The sequence below is a fragment of the Heterocephalus glaber genome, unplaced genomic scaffold, assembly GCF_053883595.1.
Source record: "Heterocephalus glaber isolate CG9 unplaced genomic scaffold, H.glaber_assembly_v1.0 deba00000594, whole genome shotgun sequence".
NCBI classification, from domain to species: Eukaryota; Metazoa; Chordata; class Mammalia; order Rodentia; family Bathyergidae; genus Heterocephalus; species Heterocephalus glaber.
In genome coordinates, this window is record NW_028258151.1 from 22498068 (window position 1) to 22518635 (window position 20568).

Sequence of the window (20568 nt, forward strand, 5' to 3'; positions counted from 1 at the left end):
ACAGACATTTCCCGAAATAGCGCGACACTGGCTCATTCTTTCTTAGGATTTAATGGAAATCGATGCTTCAGCAAGCTGAACCCTAAGTCAGACTGTAAGACCAGGAGTACTCTTTCCTCTCAGGTCCACAGCCATTAGTTGCTCAGTGGGCACAGCAGTGTGTGCTATGTGCAAACCGCCCTGCTCAGGGTGGTGGTGACGATGACCTAGCCCTTCCCCCAGGGAAATCACTGTGGAGCTAAAGAGATGACATTATACTCCAGGTGGTAAATGCCAGGAAAGGGATGCTCGGCACACTGTGGGAGCTCAGAGAAGGGACAGGTCACTCAGAGCCCAGGGAGAAGAATCAGAGAAGACTTATAGGAGGAAGTGACACCTGGGCTATTGGGAGGGGAGCCCTTTCAGTTTCTGCTCCCTCCCAGCGACAGTGGCTCCTTTAGTATAGCCACCTTGGCCTGTCTCTGCCTATTTATTTCCTCAGTGTCCAGAAATGGAGAGGCAGTTCTGTGATTCCTAACTAGGGTTGAAAAAATGGGGCATCCACATCCACATGGTGCCTTTCCTTCTCTTTAGAGAGACCAGCCTGCTCACACTCATGTGCACTTGGACCCGACCTGACTCCCGTGAGCTCCCTAGGAGCGAAGGTGTGGGGAATCTGACTCCAAAAGGCATGAAGACGTGGCAGAAAGAGACAGGAGGCTTCTGGGCAGGGCCCAATCCAAGTGAGGTCCAGAGAGGGATAGGTGCTGTCATTGTCCACCTAGACTCCTTTCGAGAAGCAGCTGCTCTCACACTCCAGCTACTTCTGGGGAGCTGCAACCATAGATCCCTGACCATCCCATTTTCAACCAAGAACAGAGATGGCAGCGTGACTCATGTTGTGCCAGTTGTACTTTCTCTCCAAAAAGTGGCAGTTAGAGCTGATGTGTGCAGCAGTGGGCCCACATCCTTTCCTTCTCCATGTCCGGGCAACCCTGACAAAGGATGTCTGCCATGCTTATACGAGTGGCCTTCTGCTTCCCCCAACCAAAAGAGCCCCTAGGTTAGGTGATTCCCCAGCTTCATGTCATAGAGTTTTCTGGATTCCTATCTAATCTCATTCCTCTGTGTGCTGTGTGGTATCCAGGGAGTGGCATCTGCACATCCAAGGTGTTGATACCAGAGCACCTGGAGTTCAGAAGGTGACCAGACAGGATGCCAGAATGGTATCCAGATAGGATTTCCTTCCCCTGTGTTCTGCAGAAGCAGACAATCACGTGATTCCCATTCCACCAGACCACTGTCAGTGGGAGCAGTTTCCAGGTGGCCTCCTCTTATAACCATGACCTGGACTTTGGTGAGGGAATGGAAACAAGGCCTCCCTACATACTCTTATCTCCATTTGAGTTCTGGGCTGGGTTTTCCCCCATACTTGGTTTATTATTTGTTCTCATTAAGATTCTCCAGCCTCTGCCCACCAATGGTGTGAGCAGCCTGAAGTGTTCTGGGAAAACAAGCTAATTTCATTGGCAGCAACCGCCTAGGGTATCTTTCTAGGGCGGGGAGAAGGACCGGAATGGGTAGGCAGATTGCCACCTCTGGGAGAAGTCCGCCTTTTTCCTTTGGCCTGCACAGTGCTTTGGAAACATGTGGATTCACTGCCGTGGTTTAGAAACCAGGAGCTTTCACCTGGTCTGTACCCACGCTCCTGCCTTGGCAACATCCAGCTGGGACTGGATATCCACTGTCGCCATAGTGGGGCATGAACTCTGCAGCTTTCCAGCCTCCGTGTGGCTCCCTGCATTCAGTTCTGTTTCCAGCCTTGTACACATGCACATTCCTGTCCTCAAGCTGGAGATTGCTGTATAAGGGTTTGGGCAGTGTATACAACTTCCAGCATTCCTGCTACACCTTTTACTCACTTGCCAGCATCTGCACCCTCATACCGCAGGGGTAACTTCTATTTCTACAAATGAACAGTCTGTCCTCCCCTCCCAAGCCAATCTCTTTACTGTGAACTGGATCCCCCCTTGCTATGGTTTGAACAGTTCTGTCGCCTTCAAACTTCATGCTGGGAATTTCATCCTCAGTGCAACAGTGATGGACAGCAAGCCCTTTGGGAGGTGTGCAGGTCATGCAGGCTCCTCTCTCATGAATGAATGCACAGAGTTTCAAAAGAGGCTTGTAACTTGGGCTTCATCTCCTCTACTGTCCTTCTGCCACATAAGGACACATTCCATGGGCACAGCCCTTAAGGGAGTATCTTGGAAGCAGAGAGACAAGGCTCCCATGCTTCCTGCGCCATGATCTTGGACTTCCCGGCCTCCAGAACTAGGAGAAATCAATTTCTGTGCTTTATAAATTTCCCAGCCTTGGTGTGTTTCCAGGACTATGCAAACAGACTAAGGCATCAGGCCTCTTACCGACTCAAGGATGCCATTCCAGCGACTTCCATTCTCTCCACCATCATCATGATTTCTCTCTCCCAGATCATTCCTCAGAACACAAGTACGCAGTTTCTCCTCTGTCTTAATGAAAGCCTCTCTTACTGTGCCCTTGGCCCAGGCAGCTCCAGCCTCCTGGTTGCCCTCTTGTGCAGGCAAATGCTCTAAGGGATGATATGCGCCCATCGTCTCCAATTCAGCTCTTCCCATTCTCTCTGAAAACTATGCCACTCAGGCATTAACCCCATCACTCAAGCAAAACTGTTCTCGACACTATCACCAATGCTAAATTTGTGTCACTAACTCTGAGTGACTTCTCAGACTCACTGGCCTGCCAGCGCTATTCATCCGAGCTGACTGCTCTCTCCTCCTTGGTAACGTTCTTCACTTGATGTCTAAGATGCCTACCTCACTGGCCACTCCTTTTCATTCTCTTTGGAGGTTCCTCCTCTTTCCCCAAACTCTTGAGCACCATGAAGTTCAATACAGGCTGAATATCCCTTATCTAAAATGCTTGAAAAGTGTTTTGACTTACGGACATTTTTTTCAGATTTGGAGTAGTATCTTTAAGTATTATACATAATGAGCTATCTTGGGGATAGGACCCAAGTCTAAACACGACTTTCATTGATGTTTTCTTTATACCACATATAGCAGCCTACAGGTAATTTTATGCACTATTTAAAATAATTTTGTGCGCAAAACAAAGTTCCATGATATAGAATTCTCCACTTACGGTGGAAATGTTGGTGCTCAGAAAGTTTTACATTTTTGGTTTTGAGTTTTGTGTAAAGGAATATCCAAATGTAAATGGTTCTATTTCTTCCTCCGGGCACCCAAAGGGACTCATTTAATCTCACCCTTTAAATACATCCACACGTCAGCAACTCCCTAAATTTATACTGCAGTCCAGGCCTTCCTCTAAACTCCAGGCTCATTTATTCCAAACTAAATTGATCTTCCTAAAACCTCATCCCCTTGGTTTCTCCCACCTCCCTCCTACACATCCATCCTGGTGGTTTTCGTGCTGTAGCAGTTTGGGTGTCCCCTCCTCTGGAGTCTTGAGACCCTGAAAGCCAGTGCAGTAGCAGCTTCCAGACCCCGCAGGGAGCTCCCCCAGCAGCAGCACAGAGGGGAGAGACCTGCGATGGACCACACCGCAGGTACTCCATGTGGAGCACATGCTGGGAGCAATGACAGCAGTAAATATGGACAGAAAATAACCATCTTTGCAATCACAGTAAATGGGACTTGTTATCTAAGCACTAAAACCTAAGTGGGGGTTCCCGGCTCTGGAGAGCAGCTCCTCAGGACAGCAAGGCCAGCTTCTTTCCGAGTGGCCTGGTCTTCAGTCCTTGTAACTTCTCATCTTTCAGCGCCTTCAGGAATTTATCTGCAGGAGAGAAAGCAAACTCAGCTGTAGAGAAAAGGGCTTAGCTATAGAGAAAAGGGCTCTAAAAATCTCTTCCAGAGTAAGCTTCTGGGAAACCAAAGGTGTTTTCTACAGAAGCCTAAAACCCACTTGTGATCCAAGATGAGAGGAAAAAGTCCTAGCAGCCAAAACACATCTGACCCGGTGAACAGATAGTTAGAAATTCTGGCCTTAGGGAGGCCCAAGTCTTCCAGGGAATTGTTTTCCTTTCATGGCTATGAGAAAGGGTATGTTCCAGGGTGCATGATGAACTGGGGTCATGCTAGGCATGCAGGTTATTTCGCACTTTTCCTCTTTGTGTGGCGTGGGCTCCCATTTAACCTGTTGTATATGTTAGGCAGGTTAGACATTAGTGGGCCTGAGGAAGAAGGGGTGTATGTGTCCAAAATAGCATGCTTTGCCAGTTACACTTAAGGAAAGAAATGAAGAATTCAATGTATACTATATGATAATTTCTTAGGTCTTCGGCCTATGGGGCTGAGTCCAGATTACAGATAAAGGGATCCCGCCAAACACGATGGCATTTTAAGGTCATATGTTGCATGCATGCCTTTTGCTATCTGCCACCTGGCTGTGCCTCAGTTCAGAAACTCAATTCTCTCTGAATTGGATGAGAACCGAATCAAATTTCCCCACAGGTCAACATTGAACACAACCACTGAATTTGATTCCATTCTTATCCAACTCAGTTTGGGATCAGACTCGTGGGAAGAATCAAGTTTGTGAACTGAAGTAGCACTGTATTTCCAAAGTAAGGCAGGCAGCATTCCTGGGTGCTACGGCCTATGCTCAATGATATTATATAGGGGAGCGTTCTTTAAAGACCCTCCCTTCTTGAGCTGAGACGTGGTCTACTTCCTAGACTGACCACCTGAAAGGAACAAGGGAGACATTTTTGAGATATCAACATTTCAGAGTAACCCGTACAAAAAAATGTTGATAGGAAAATACAGTATGTAAATAGAAGGGATAATCATCATACTTCCCAAAAACTCAGGAGTAACTTTTGTGTGCATAAAAAGGCATCCAAACTCCCACTTGGGGCAGATGCCTTCATGGCATTGCTGGCCTGCTCTCTGGAAGGCCTAACTCGCTATATATCCATCTGCTTTACAATAAATTCTACCTAGACTTCTGTGTGGCCACCTATGTGCCTTGGCTTCATTCTTTCATCAAGGGCACAAAGAACCAAAGAGCAAAGTGAGCAGCTGGTTCCTCTCTGCATCAGGGCCTGGCTTCCTGCTGACAGTATCCAACAGTCGGCACAGTCTTTCTAGAACCATCCTCCCTCCTCCAATGGGCAAGCGCAAGTTTAACCAGACAGGTGATGGGAAGGGACAGCTCCTGAAGACTGTGCGATAGATCTTTCTGGGAGTACAAATGGACTTAGCTCCCTCGCCCTCCAGCACGAATCAGCCTACACACCAGAGGACCCCTACCCACATCAGCACCTGGCCTGTTCCAGATCCCTCAGACTTCACCCTGAGATCAGATGGCAGAGTATAGGACCCCGGTGTGGGGCCACAGAATCGCAGGGAGGCTGCCCTCCAGCCTCCAGCACTGAGACGTGGAGTGTCCCAAAGCCTCTCCGTTAAAGTCCTTGGGCTTTCTGGGTCCTGCACAATTCCTGCCTCCCTCTACAGACACTCCAATTGACCCTCACCTACTTCCCCCTCCTCCCACCTGAAGGCCCCACTTTGCTTGGACAGGAAACCTTCAAGGTCTTTATATAAAGGCTGGCTCTGGTGGTTGGAAGTCCAGTCCCCAGGGGCCTGAATATTACTGTGCAGTTAAATGTCAAGATGGGGAGGGGTGGGTGGAGACCTAGGTGTGGGGCTGAGTCCAGATTACAGATATCGCTTAGTATGGAGTCTGAAGCTAAAGATTGTCTGCACTTCAGACTTGGGGTAGAGGAAGAAGTCAGCGGGAACCCAGGATGGGGGCGGAGCCTGGGTTCTGGGGAACAGATTTTGGATCAGGGACTCCTGAGGGCTGGAGTGTGCGCCTATAGCCACCTTGTGGGGCCAACCAGGGAGGGTGGGCTCAGGTGGCCCTGGCGAAGTCACCCACAGCGCTGGGAGTCGAAGCCGTCCCCAATGATGTCGAGCAACTCCAGCTCCTTAATCTGGATCTCCAGCTCGCACAACTCCTCGGGGTGGAGGGCAGAGGCGAGCGGGGAGCCCGCGGGGCTGGGAGTCGTGGGCGAGGGAGCCACCTCAGGGCCCGGCGGCGGCGAGTAGAAGCACAGAGGTTCATAGGGGATGGAGGCCAGGCCTGAGGGCCGGGGCTGGGGCCAGGGGCACTCGCCGGGGGGACCCACGCCAGGCGGCGGCCCGGGCTCCAGGGCGAAGGGCACCTGGGGCAGGGGTCCGTCCCCCGCCTCCTCGCCCGCCGGCGCCCCGCCCGCCTTCAGCGGCTCGAAGAGCTTCTCCCAGATGTTGAACTCTTTGAACGGAGAGGAGGAGATGCCACCGTCGTAGAGGGACGGGAAATAGCGGGGCGGTGCCGGCCGCTGGCTCATCCTGGGACTCCGGCTGCCGCGCCGCACCTTCGGCATCTTTTGAATGAGTGTGCGTGGGAGGAACCCCGCGCCGGGAGACTCGCGCCAAGGCTCTGACTCACTGGCGTCCCACGTTCCACAGGCCACGCCCCGAAGGAGCGGGCCCACTCCTTCGCCCCCGCCCCGCCCCGAGTGGGCGGGGAACTGAAGTTCGGAGGCCACGCCCCAGAACCTGGGCTGTCCATTGAAAGCATGGCCTCGCTGCTGTTGGGGCAAAGCCTCTCCTCAAGGCAGGCCCTTGGCTTCCACTTTGCTGGCAGAGGCCCCGTAGCCCCGCCCCCGGCCCGGCCTGGCCCCGAGGCTCCTCCCTCTGCCTCTTGGGTCCCCAAGCCTCCTGCTGTCACATCCTAATCTGTACCCAAAAGCAGGAAGCGGGGAGTTGGCCAAGGCTGCAGGAGTAAACTTTGCTCAGCCTTCCTCTCCCTTTATGAGGGAGAGCATATTTCCTAACAGCCTTCCCTGGCCCTCCCAGCTGGCTTCTTCCTGGCCTCACTGACCGCCCAGAGAAAGTGAGTGCTAATTTTTCATTCCCTACACTGGGAGGCAAAGGAGAAGAGGATTGCTAGGGAATGGCTATTAGAGCCAACTTATGTTTCTGCCAAACTTAGCAGTATCGTGGAATATCTGGAAAATGGGAACCTCATCTGGACTTGCAATGGCCTGGAAGCAAAGAATGTTTTCAGTGAAGTGCAGTTCTCTCTCAAACGCGTAAGTTATCTGGAGCTGACAGACAACAAATTAACCACCAAAAGGAAATCCTCCTGGGCCCACCTCAAACCCCTCACACTTTGTTCTTGAGCCCTTGGCACTGTGTCCAAGGGACGTCACCAGCTCATTTATGCATAGCCTGTATTAGCGTTGGATTGATAGGAAGCAATTATTATTGGGTGATACACAAGGATGGGTGGGGGTTACTTAAGATCACATGTAGCACTAGCTCCACAAGTGAACTGTATGTGTGTGTCTTACTTTCCCATGGCTGAAACAAAATACCTGCCACCCACAAGTTAAAGGAAGAAAGGTTCATTTCAGCTCACAGTATATAGAGGCTTCAGTCCATAGTTGCCTGGTTCCAAGGCAGGGCAGCATGACAGAGAAGAAACAGTCCATGGCAGGGCAGACAGGAGGCAGCCAGCGGCAAGCCTTTCTTGCTACAGGCCTATTGGATGGTGCCACCCACACCCAGGGTAGGCCTTCCATTATCCACATCCAGAACTATGTTAACCTATCAGTGGATTAATCCACTGATATCATGGGTATCACACACCCATGATCCATCCATCCCCAAAAGCCCCACATGGGGGTGCACGAGGCTTTGGGAGACATTTTAGAATATATATAGATAGATAGATAGATAGATATTCATATATTTATGAAAATATGTTTATATGCATATTTATATACATATTCATGTGTGTATCTGTGTAACTGCAAAGTAAAGTAAGGATATCCAAGCTGAGTAACCTTAATCAGTGCTGTACATCTGAGTCAATTTTCTATGTAGCAGAAATAAGAAAGTCAGGCTTCCCCATAGGGTTGTTTGGGATTATCAAGTAGAAGGCAGAAGAGTGTGTATGAGGCACTTGAAAATTTGGAAACTGTCCAAATGTAAGGGGCAGCACACCCACTGAGGGCTTATCTGAAACTTCACACTGACCTGTAAACTTCTTGAGAGCAAGAAGCCATCTCAAGTGTCCTGTAATTCTGAGCATATAATAAGGCTGGATAAAGATTTGGGAACTTTTAAAATAGTGTCATGTGTATGGGAACCATGGAGATCAGAATATACTACCCTAAAATATGCCACTATGATATCAGAATTCTTTTGGCATGAAAGGAGGTGAACAAGAAGAACTCTATGTTCTCCCTTTTCTGCTTCCAAGGAGGACATAAACTTCCCTCTGTAAAGGTAACATCGATTTTCCTTTGTGAAACTGTCTCCTCTTACCTGTCTCATGCCAGGGGACAGGCTCATCACTGGAGGGGATGCTGACTTGAGTCTCTTTAATGAACCTTAGTAAACAGCCTGCAGCTTCCATTAGTTTCACCATTTTTTGCTATTCCCACACTCCATTGCCCCTAGAAACCCAAATCCTTTTCCTTTGACTTGTCACTTCTGTGTGCATCACTCTTTGTTAAAATGATATATAAGCTCACAAGCATAACCAAGTCTGAGGATAATCACTTTCTTTCTGTGAAGCCCCCATGTGCATGAGTAATGAACCTGTCCTTCTGTTAATCTGCTTTTGTCAATTTAATTCAGAGGCCCTGGTTATAGGAACTAAAAGTGTAGAGGAAAAGTTTTTTTCTATCCTTAAAGAACTGTAGTGAAGGTAAGAACCAGAATTCTGGGCTCAAACCTGGGACAAGCCCTGGATTCACATGTTCTTGATTGTGTGTGTGAACCTTTCTGTACCTATTTTAGAAATGTATATAATGGGAAGAGTAATGGCACTCACTCATTTGGATTGTCAAGATTAAATGTGGCATTCTAAGGCCTGGGTATTTAGCTGAGTGGTTTCGGCACCTGCCTCACAAGTGCAAGGTCCTGAGTTCAATCCCCGAAAGAAAGAAAGAAGAGAAGAGAAGAGAAGAGGCATTCTAAGTAAAGCAGACCTAGAAGGACAGAGGTTTTTGCATTATATGCTTTAAATGACCCAACAGAATTTCATTTTTACTTGACTACATCCATTTGAGGATAAAAAAAAACCTTACAGATCCCCCTCAACTACACAATAATCTACATAGATTTTATACTATGCAGTTTAGTTAAAAAATAATTCATAAAGTTATAGCTGTTGGATTAAATAAAAAGTTGACCAAAAAATGTTTGCTCCAACAACTACACATGTAAACTCAGGTTCCTGATTAAAAGCAAAAATCTGCTAATCTGCTTACTTCATGGCAGCCAGGAAGCAGAGATAGAGGAAGGGGCCAGGGTCCCAGTGTCCCATTCCCCGCACACATTTAATGACCCCAATTCCTTCCCCCATGCCCACCCCCTAATGATTCCAGAACCTCCCTATAGCACTATTGGCTGGGGCCCAAGCCTTCAACACACGAGCTTGGGGGGGGGGGGACATCCAAACCACAATATCCACATAACTAGCAACTGTTATAGCAACTCCCTATTTGCTAGACCCTTTCCAAATGCATTCCTTCACGCTTCACAATAATTCTTAAGGTAATGCAGAAAACCAAATCTCACAAAAGTGAAAACAAACCAACCCTATGTTTATATCCAGAGGCACAGCTAATAAGTGGATGAACATATATAAAGCTGGTTCATTTTCTCAGGAGGCCCAAACTCCAAAATCTATCAGTCAGGCAGGTTCATATTTTATCAGTACACACATAGCATGTTATTGCTTGTGTCTAGCTGTCCTCCCCAAAAGCCTCATGGGGTCATAGGTGGGACTTTTCAGAGGTGGCTGATCTAGTGTGTGTGATGCTGGAATTAAGTGTGTGATGCTGGGATCAAGGGTGTATGATTACTAAATTAGTCCAGTGATTGGTTTACCATAGTTCTGGGTGTGGATAATGGGAAGGCCCACCCTGGGTGTGAGTGCTACCTGTCCTAGGCTGTGTAGCCTGGATAGAATAAAAGGGACAGAGAGGCAGCTGCTGTCATCACTTGATGCTTCTTAGCTACTTCACTGCCTTCTGCCCATGAACTCTTTCTCCTCTGTGATGGCCCTCTGCCAAGTCATGCTGCCTAAGAGCTAGCCGTTTATGGACTGAAACTTCTATAAACTCGGAGCCAAAACAAACCTTTCCTCCTTTAACTTTGGATGTCTGGAATTTGTCTTAGCAATAAGAAAAGTAACTAAGACACAGTGCAATGTTAAGTCATGGGGTTGACTGTGAGATGCAAGAGGAATATGCCCATACCTTGAAGCCCAGTAACTCCAATTAAGCTGGACGATAGTCAGCATCCTTCAGGACGTACTGTAAATTCCACTGACCTACCCATTGGTTGTTCCTTGTACCCACAGCTTATCCCCTAAAGAAGACCTAGTGGGGTTGTCACTACCCAGTATTGTGAACTACAAAAGTTTCTCTGAAGCCATGCAAGCAAATGTTACTGGCCCTCCATTCATCTGGCCTTTTTTGTGTTACCTTTGGGTGTGTGAACTCAATCCTTATTCTATGACATGAGCCACAGCAACTTTTTGCAGAAAGAAACCTCGGGCTTAAGGTCATTCACGTGACCCTTGCCAACTTCAGCTGATCAGCAGCCCTCTTCCCATCTACTACCACTCAGATTCTGCTTAAAGAACTACCCTTTCCCCAATGCACTCTGGCCGGGAAGCAGATACATGACTCAAGACAGCAGTCAGAGTCTCATACTGGAATCTGAATTCTTTGAAAGACTTTTGGAACTGTCCAATTCCTGACTTTTGGGGGCTCTGGATGCATTTCTCCACAAAGTTCCAAAGAAATCATTTCCTGCCTAAGTGAGTCAAAAATGAGTTCTTGTTGCTTAACACTTGTATAAAGTGAGTTGCTTTTCTCAGCCAGTGGTTGTGGGCATGATTAGCACTTTCTCAGGCAGAAGAATATCCTACTGAGGAAAGAGTCATGTGTATCAATTTGTCTTGGAACAGAGAATTAAAAAGGGTGTCAGGAAAAACATGGAGCCAACAGAGAACACAGAACACCAAGCAGGACTAGGTTGTGATGAGAAAAGTCTCTATTTTTCTCTCTCCAGGTAATGAATGTCATCATCAGATGAAAATTGGTACAGCCCAAGATTTCTTCTTTCCATTGCTACCATTGAGCATATTGTGTGCATTGTTATCCTTCTGGACCAGTAACCACACTCATCCATTTGATTAGATTTTATTTCTAGCAAAGTGACATTACTGCATTGTTATCTAAAAGATTACATAATGCATTAATCTAGCAGAGCATATAACCTAGGATTATTTTTTCGTAATGTTTATCAAGAAATTCTTTATTTGCAAAATCCAGCTATGTTGTTAAATACCACCAAAATCACAAGAATATAAGTGTCCTTTAAGTCTCCTGGATTTTGACAAAAATCAATGTCCAACAACCTCAGCCTCCTAAAGAGGACTCAGCATTTTATTTTTTGGAAATACAGCTTCCAAAACCTTCCATATTTGTGGCTAGTGTAAAACCCCTTGCAAACACATTTCGTATAATCTGTGCTGAGTCAGCTAAGAGCCAATAAACTGAATGCAAGCAAGTAAAATATGCTTGCAATCTGTCACTATTAATGATGACATTTGGAAGCTGAAATGGCAGCCCCAAAGGCTGTTCCCACTACATGCATTTTATGGGCACATGCACGAAGTGTAACGTTTAAAAGCACGTTCAATACTTCCTGTCACGTGGTGCAGAATGTTCTTTAATTATGTGTGGCAAAATCAAGATATCAAGATAATCCTCCTTTTCCAGAAAAAAAGGAGATAGAAATATATTATTATTTTAGGGAATCAAACGTTTGTATTGAAAGTCAGCAAAGCCTTTTCTTTTTTTCCTCCCTTCCTTCCTTCTTTCCTTTCTATCTACCTCCATCTCTTTCTCCTTCCTTCATTTTTTCTTCTTTCTCTTTTTCTCTTCTTTTTCTTCCTTTCTTTCTCTTTCTTTCTTTCTTCCTTTCTTTCATGCTTTCTTGCTTTCTGGCTTTCTTGCTTGCTTGCTTTCTCTGTGGTGCTAAGGATCAAACCCAGGGCTTTGTACATCCCCCACATGCAATTTAGAGACATGGGGAATTTCAGCAACTCTGCAGATAGACCTCGAGTTTCTGTGCCCTGCCATCAGGAAAGCCTACCCTTCCCTGCACACATCCTCTAACTGAGACAGAATACTGATCCCGATCACTCTGCTTTAAGAACATCACTGCTCAGGCTGGGGGTGTGGCTCAATGGTAGAGCGCTTGTCTACCATGCATGAGCTCTGGCTTCCAACCACAGCACTGCAAACAAAAAAAGAAGGGAGATTTCTCCTGACTGACAGCCCACATCCAGCACACGGAGTGTGCCTACACAGAAGCACAAGCCAGGACGTTTAGGAAAGTGTTCCTTGTGACAGAGGATATTGAAAAACAATCTGTCAGCACTTTTCTCAATTAAGTACTGGTCATACCAGTTAACTCCACCCAAGGAACCAGAGGGAAATACCTGCAGGTTGCCAAGGACCCACTTAAGCTGCCACTGCAAAATGGGTCCTCCAAAGAGGAGAGAAAGAAGTACGTAACCTACTAGTTACACACGCTTCTCCCTCCAGCTTTTCCCTCAAAGGGCCCCTCTCTGCACAGCACTGGGCTTCTCATCTCTCATTCATGGTGTTCAAGCTTATTTTATTCTTGCCTAACAGGTTTCAGCTGGAAAACAATAAAGGCTTTGGAGAACAGCAACAAGGAATTGCAAAAAGAATGGAAGAACTTAAGCGAATCCTTCCTGGAGCTGACTTAGAACCAAAGATTCCAGACTGAGGTCAGAAATGGAGTCACCAGCAGCACTGTCTTCCCTGATAAGGCAGCTGTTCCATCCTCTTCTTCATCCTCCAGTTCTGTGTTACACAGATCCTTCTGGCAACATCTGTACAATACCTGGGTCTCTTCCAATCTCTCTTTAAGGAATTGCAAGTGGCAGTTAGCATACCTCCAGCATTGGCGATGTACTCAATCCCCTGTGGGGAGACACACATGGAGTGAGAAGTCAACTAGCTGAAATTCTGTTTCTGCCACTGAATCCTTCTTTCTGCTTCTTGAAACTTATCCTGTGGAAAAACAAGATGTAGGCAAGAAAAGTCATCCTGGCAGGGTTGTGGATGGGAACAATTTAGTACATGACAGTATATCTCAAAATAGAACTTTTCTACAAAACTGAAGTTTCAACTAGGTGGGGTGGCACACATCTGCAATCCTGGAACACTGGCAAACTAAAACAGGAGGATCACAAGTTCCAACCCAGCCTGTGAGACTTAGCAAGGTGGTCTCAAAAAATAAAAATGAAAAAAGGGGCCAGGGATGTGGCTCAGTGGGAAGGCCCAGGTTCAATCTCCAGTACCAAAATCCAAAAATAAAACAAAATAAAAACACAACTGAAGCTTTATAAGAGCTACTATAATTTTTCTTTTATACTTTGTGAGTGGGGGCAGTGAAGTAGGGCATGTGACAGGTACTTATACTATTGTTCAAGAGGGAGGTCTGGTATTATCTACCTGTATTTTAAAAACATGATTTTTCAACACAACAATTTTACTTTCAGATTTGACTCTATGAAGGTATTTGTTGAAAAGATTATGCTCAACAATGATCACTGTAATAATATCTACATAGCAGGAAGCTGAAAACAAGCAGTCTGTTCATTAAGAGGTGAAGAAATTATGGAGAGATTCCATACAACAGACTTCCATGCAGCTGAGGAATGACCTGGGCATGTATATTCAGGCACAGAAAGAGCCAGAGTTAAAATAACAAAACCAGAAGCTACGCCCCTCCTCCCCTGGTCTGCATCTTGCACTTGGCTCCTGGTAAAAGTTGGTGTCACCCAGTCTCCCTCCAGCCACCAGCATGAGTATCTCCAGGGACCTCATCAGCCATGAGGAGACAGTCTCTGAAATTTGCAAGATTTGGGAAACCAAGATGGGCTGTGGCTGGAGGTGGAGGGGAAGATGGTCAGTAGGAGAGAGGTCACCGTGATGTTCTGCTCATGTGGAAACACCTCTGCTGAAGCCCCAAAGGTGAAGGCAGGCCCACTAATCACTGGTGTCATGAGCCAGCACTTGTAGGAAACCAGCTTTACAGAAAAAGCCTCCAAGAAAGTACATCAAAGATTATCTGAAATCCGTCAAAGGCAAATTTGAAGAATAGAGTGGAAAGAATAAAACCTTTTATATTAGGGATCCTTTTTAATTTCAAAATACTACCCAGGGATTCATTGGTGGAAAGCATGAATTTAGACAATTTAGATGGCATGGATGCCATGTCAGTCAGTGCTCACTGGAGAAACACATTTAATGCAAAATATAAAAATATATAAGAATTTACAAGATTAGCTTACAATGGCCACCCCCAGAGTCAGGTGTGGAAGAGTGCACAATGGCCCTCTGTACACTGGAGATCTGAAGGATCCAGGTGAAGGCCTGGCGCTCACTGTAGTTTCATGAGCGAGTCCATATCAAGAGGCAAGGGAAGGCTGAAGGGTCTGTGGTGGAGGCTGAAGATTCTGCAAAGGAAATCAGGCAACGACATCCAAGAAGAGTAGAGGTCCTCTGAAGAAACGGAAGTGAGCCTTCCTTCTTCATTTTTCTTTACACCATTCAAGTGACAAGCCTACCCAGGGTGGGTCTCCTGTCCTCAGTAAATCCCCTCAGCCCCTCCTGGAACTATGCTGACCCAATATAGTTGGGCATTTCTTACTCAAGTTGACACAACCAGTTAAGTATCATAATTACTCTTCTGGGCTATGATGAGAATGGGATTTTCTTTAAGGATGGTTTAGGAATGGAAAAATGTTAACCAATTTGTAGAACTCTTTGGATCCATCATCATAACTGGCTTCTGCCTGTGATTCACACAACACCAGTACTTAAGATACAGGGGACTGATGTCCTCTTGTAATTTACTTAGAAAACAATGGCAGCATTGCTTTTTAAGGGAAAAAATGCCATGTAGGTCGTATAAAAATAAAGAATCCTTAAAAGAAAAATGCAAAAAAATAAATTGGACTCTGTCAAAATTTAAAACTTTTGCTTCAAAGGACATTTTTGAAAAAATAATAAAATGATAAATATTCCAATTAAAATATGAGGAAAGGATTTCAATAGATATTTCTGCAAAGAAAATATACAAATCAGAAATAGGTCATGAAAAGATGCACAACATAGTCACTAGGAAAGTTAAAATCAAAATGAGATATTACTTTACACCCTTTAGAAAGGCTAAGATGAAGAAACTAGAAAATACCAAGTGATGGCAAGAAATTAGAGAAAGTGGGACACTCAAACATTGCTGGTGGGAATGTAAAATGGTGGGAGTCCTCAAAGAGTTAAAATAGAGTCACCATACAACCAAGCAATTCTTCCCCTTGGTCGGCCTAATCAAGAAAATGGAAATCTATACTAACAAGAGCTTGTACACAAATGTTCACAACAGCATTATTCAAGATGGCTAAAAAGTATAAATAACCCCAAAGTCCAGTACATGGTAAACAGGTAAACAAAATGTGGTACATTTATATACTGGATTAGTATTTGACCATAACAAGGAATGAAGTACTACCATATTCACCCAAAAATAACACTTAGCTGGTAAATAATCAGCCTTAAAAAGTAGAGGTCAAAATGCCTGCCTCAGTCCACCTGATTATCTGCCTTATCCACTTTATAGAGCAGCCACAGAACAAGAGAATAGTGATGACAGTTAAGGCAGAGATAAGCTGATTGGGGCTGGCATTTTTGATCTCTAGTTTTCAAGGGTGGTTATTTTCCTGGTGAGATCTTATTTTCAGGGAAAGAGGGTGATATCTGCTACAGCATAGTGAATCTTGAAAACATTTAGTTTAGGGAAAGAAGCCAGTTACAAAGGACCACAATACTGTACGGCTCCATTTATATGATGTGCCCAGGATAGGCAAGACTACAGAGACAAAAAAGGAGAATAGTGTCTTCCAAGGAAATGCGGAAGAATGGAATGTAGAAAAATTATTTACAGATAAACAATTGGGAGGAAAAATTGTTCTGGAATTAGATAGTGATGATAGTTTTACAACCACATAAATATTCTAGGAGCTATAGTTTCTGGTATGTGAATTACATCTCAAAAAAGAACTTAAAAAGTGGCCCATTTTTGTAAATAAAATGTTTATGGACAGAGATAAATGGATACTTTTTCTCTGGGAGAATTCTATGTTACGTTCATGAGAGAATACTGTTCATTTATATTTTTCTATAGGGGTTGACATTTTTCTACTTGTCACATAGATGACGTTTTTAAATTTTAAAAATATTTCAAACTTGATTTAACAATCATTAGGTGATTCAGTAATACAGGAAATTTCTTTAAAAATATGCCATTATGGGCCCATTTTTAGAAAAATTATGTAAGTAGATGCTTCTTTTTTGAAAAATGAATTTTATTGGTACATTTTAGGTATACAATATAATGACATGCATCATTGGAAATTTGCACCTTTACATAACCTCTCTTGGTTTTTATTTTTTCCCCATTCTCCTGCCCTCCCTTCAACCTCTTCATCCCTCTCTATTTACAAAAGCTTTGTTTCCATTTTTTCATATTAATTCCATTCCCTTCTTTCCTTTTCCCCTACCCCTCCCATTTCCCCTTCCCCTTTGCCCCTTTTGTTCCTATTTCACATTCTCTGTGATACCTTTTAGTTCTTATTTACACTTTCAGTTTCTCACACTAGAGAAACTATTTGGTATTTACACATGTGTGTTCTATTTATTTCACTTAAGATATCACCTCAATGTGCATCCATTTAGCTATAAAGGTCTCTAATTTCTCATTTTTTATGGCTGAGTAGTACTCCATTTTATTAAAAAACCACATTTTTTCCCCCTTAAGTTTATTGGTACATTTTAGGTATAAAATACAGTTACATTCACCATTGGGATCTTGTACCTTTACATCATGTATCTTGGTTCTTATTTTTTCCCCATTCTCCTGCCCTCCCTACACCCCCTCCACCCCTCCCTATTTACAAAGACTTTGCTTCCATTTTTTTCCTTTTCTCATATTTTTTCTTTTCCCTTCTTTCCTTTCTCCTACCCCTCCCACTTCCCCTACTCCTTTAGACCTTTTCTTCCTATTATACAATATCAATTATACATTTTAAAAAATTATAATATCAAGATTTAGAGGACATTACCATTGATTTTACAGAATTTAAAAGGATATAGAAAGCATATTACAAAAATATTTTTTGAAATAAATTTGACAACTTCTATGAAGTACCTTGGAAGACAAATTAATGAAAGTGACTCTGGAAGAAATATAAAATTTGAATAGCACCTATTAAAGAGAGTATATTCCTAGCTTGAAAACCTATCTATATGAAAACAACAGGCTCATATACATTTTAACTGATAAATTATATCAAACATTTAAAGCAGAAAAAAGAAGGAACACATCTCCCCTCATTTTAGGAAATCAACATTGTGCTAATACTAAAACTGGATAAAGATAATAGAAGATAAAAGTATGAACATAAATAAAAATTTGTTCAACAAAACCAACTATTAGAAGTCTGATCTGGCAGTGTGTAGTAAGTGGTTTTATTATAGGGATGGCAGTGTTGGTTTAGTATTGGAAGATCCACCCCCATAAGTCATCATTTTAACAAAGGAAAAAATCATATGATCCTATCAGTAGTTGCAGAAAAAGTATTAGACTAAATTCTACAGCTGTTCATGGTAAAAGCTCTCAGGAGACTAGAAGTAAAACAGAACCTTTTCAACAGATAAAAGACATGTACTCCATACTTCCAGAAAAAACACTTTATTTGAATGGAAAAGATACACTGCTTTCTCCCTAAGGTGGGGAACAAGGGCGGATATGCCTGCTCTTCATCTGTCCATTAAACTTTGAAACATAAGCCCAAATCAAAGTAGTCTGGCAATAAAAAAAAAATTAATAGCATAGGATTGGCAAGGTATAAGTAAAACCTTTATATGTAAGTGAAATGATCATCTACAGAGAAAATACTAAGAAATCTCTAGGAGCCCCTAGAACTTGTATTTGAACTGAGCAGGATTAGAAAACACAAGGTATATATAAAAATTCAGATCTATGTATACTGGCTATAAATGAAGAATTGGATATTGAAATTTAAAAGTTATGTACAAGTGAAAAGGACCTGGAAAAGCAAAAAGAAAAAAAAAACAGTGTTAGAAGACATTTATTACCTAATTTTAAGACTTCTTCTAAAGCTCCAGTGATCGAGGCAATATTGGTGTAAAGAAGGACATACATATATCAATGGAATAAAACAGAGAATCTAGAAATAGAACCACACATGTATGGTCCACTGATTTTTGAAAGATTATTTAACATTAACATTTTATAGAACATAAACTCAACTCAAGAGCAGAAGAAAAGATAATGTTTTCAAGAAATGGTACTAGAACACCTGGCATCCATATGTAAAAAATTAACCTCAACCCTTTATTTCCATGCATAAAAATAACTTGAAAGCATCTACGAACCTAAATATGAAAGACTAAAACTATAAAACTTTAAGCAGAAATTATAAGGGAAAATGTTCATGAATTTAGGTTAGGCAAGAACTTGCTAGGATAGAAAAAACATGATGTATAAAAGAAAAAAACTGATAAATGAGATTCCATCAAAATTTAGAACTTAAAAAGACATGGTTAAGAAAGTGAAAAGTAGTCCTTAACCAGAACATATTTATAATACATATAACCTATGACCAGAATACATAAAGAACTCTTACAGCTCATTAATAGACAACCCAATTAAAAAGTAGACACAAGATGATGATAAATAGTACAGCACAAGGCAAAGTGTACAAAACTAGAATCAGAAAAATACTAATCAGTACAATAACAAGATCATATTATACATTCATTAGGGAGATGAAGGTAAAGGTTTTAAAAGAACAAATGTCAGCTTAGGTATGAACCAGTTAGAACTTTCTAACACTGCTAATGTGAATGTAAAATGATAAAACCATTTTGGAAAACAATATAGAAATTTCTTGTACTACTGTTAAGAACCAACAGTTCTGTTCTTAAGGTATTTTTTACTTAAAAGAAATGAAAACACATGATCACAATAGATTTGTACGTTCAGGTTGACTGTCCCTTATCTGAAATACTTGGGAATAGAAATGTTTCAGATTTTTAAACCCACTTGATCTGCAAAGAGGATAGCTACCCCTGCTATTTTTCAGGTTCCTGTTGCATGGAGTATTGTTTTCCACCCTTTAACTTTCAGTCTATGAGTTTCTTTTTGAATTAAGTGTGTTTCTTGTATGTAGCATATTGTTGGATCTTCATTCTTGACCCATTCTGTGAGTCTATTTCTTTTGATTGGTGAATTGAGAGCATTAACATTGATAGTTATAACTGACACATATTGACTTATCATTGTCATGACTTTTTCTTTTTGTTGGTTTCTCCCCCTTTGCATTTAATTTCCTGTCATGCCCAATGGATTGATTCTACTGGGCTTCCTGGGGTTGTGATCCTCATTGTCTTTTCCTAGGATATTGTCTAAAATGTTTTGGAGTTCTGGTTTGGTATTCATGAAGCTCCTAAGGTGCTCTTTGTCATGAAAATATCTTATTTCTCCATCAATTTTGAAAGATAGTTTTGCAGGGTACATCAATCTGGGTTGGAGGCTGTTTTCCTTTATGGCTTGAAGTACATCACTCCAAGCTCTTCTTGCCTTGAGGGTTTACATTGAGAAGTATCCTGTGATTCTGATAGGCTTTGCTTTGTATGTGATTTGTTTCTTTTCTCTAACTGCTTATAGAATTTTGTTCTTCTGTTGGGTATCTGGAATCTTAACTGTTATATGCCTATGTGTAGATTTTTATTTTTTGATTCAGGCTAGTTGGAGTCCTATATGCCTCCCTATGGGTATGTCAATTTATTTTCCCCTGCTTGGGAAGTTTTCTGCCATCACTTCTGTGTACAGTTTTTTTATGTCATCTGCACTCTCTACTGTTTCTTCCATGACTCCGATCAGTCTTATGTTCTTCTTCTTTTCATCATCTAGCAGATGCTGGATTGATTTCTCATGATCCCTTACCATTTTAAAGAAATTTTTCTTTTCCTCATCACTAATTGCAATCTTATCTTGTATATCTGAAATTCTGTCCTCACATTGGCTCATTCTGCTGTGTAAACTTTCACTGGACTTTTTAATCTCCTGGAATTCTTTTTGCATCTGTTTTATAGATTCCATTTGTTTCCTATGTTGGGATTCTATCAACTTCCTCAGCTCCTCTATTTTTTATCTGTGTCCTGTCTAGATTTATTAATCATGTCTTGCACTATGGGCACAATCTCTGTTGTTATCTGAGAAATTATTTCTGATTTCATTTGTTCCAGATCCTCTTTTGTTACCAGTTCAGGGAGTCCAGGTGGTTGAGTACCAGATTGTTGCATCTCCTTTCCTTTTGGGGTTG

At 42.9% G+C, this 20568-nt stretch overlaps 1 protein-coding gene and 1 long non-coding RNA gene across 2 annotated transcripts in view; both read right to left on the reverse strand.

Moving 5' to 3' along the window:
* Positions 1-3140: 3140 nt before the first annotated feature.
* LOC147829545 (uncharacterized protein C11orf91 homolog) lies at positions 3141-7404 on the reverse strand. The gene is made up of 2 exons (XM_087205551.1): positions 5926-7404; positions 3141-3816 (listed from the first exon to the last, which is right to left on the reverse strand). Exons 1-2 carry the CDS (start codon positions 6410-6412, stop codon positions 3731-3733), a joined length of 573 nt encoding a protein of 190 aa, XP_087061677.1. The 5' UTR covers positions 6413-7404; the 3' UTR covers positions 3141-3730.
* Positions 7405-12870: 5466 nt separating this feature from the next.
* Positions 12871-20568, reverse strand: part of LOC147829546 (uncharacterized) — a 28424-nt gene continuing 20726 nt past the window's right edge. Inside the window, exon 3 of the long non-coding RNA XR_015448973.1 lies at positions 12871-13165. This is a non-coding gene — a long non-coding RNA (uncharacterized LOC147829546). The remainder of the gene's footprint in view (positions 13166-20568) is intronic.

Excerpts from the sequence above, each read along its gene's own strand:
- LOC147829545 (XM_087205551.1), bottom strand. The coding sequence starts at position 6,412 with ATGCCGAAGGTGCGGCGCGGCAGCCGGAGTCCCAGGATGAGCCAGCGG. Across the intron at positions 3,817-5,925 it reads CGGCTTCGACTCCCAGCGCT|ATAAATTCCTGAAGGCGCTG; the intron begins GTGGGTGACTTC and ends TCTCTCCTGCAG.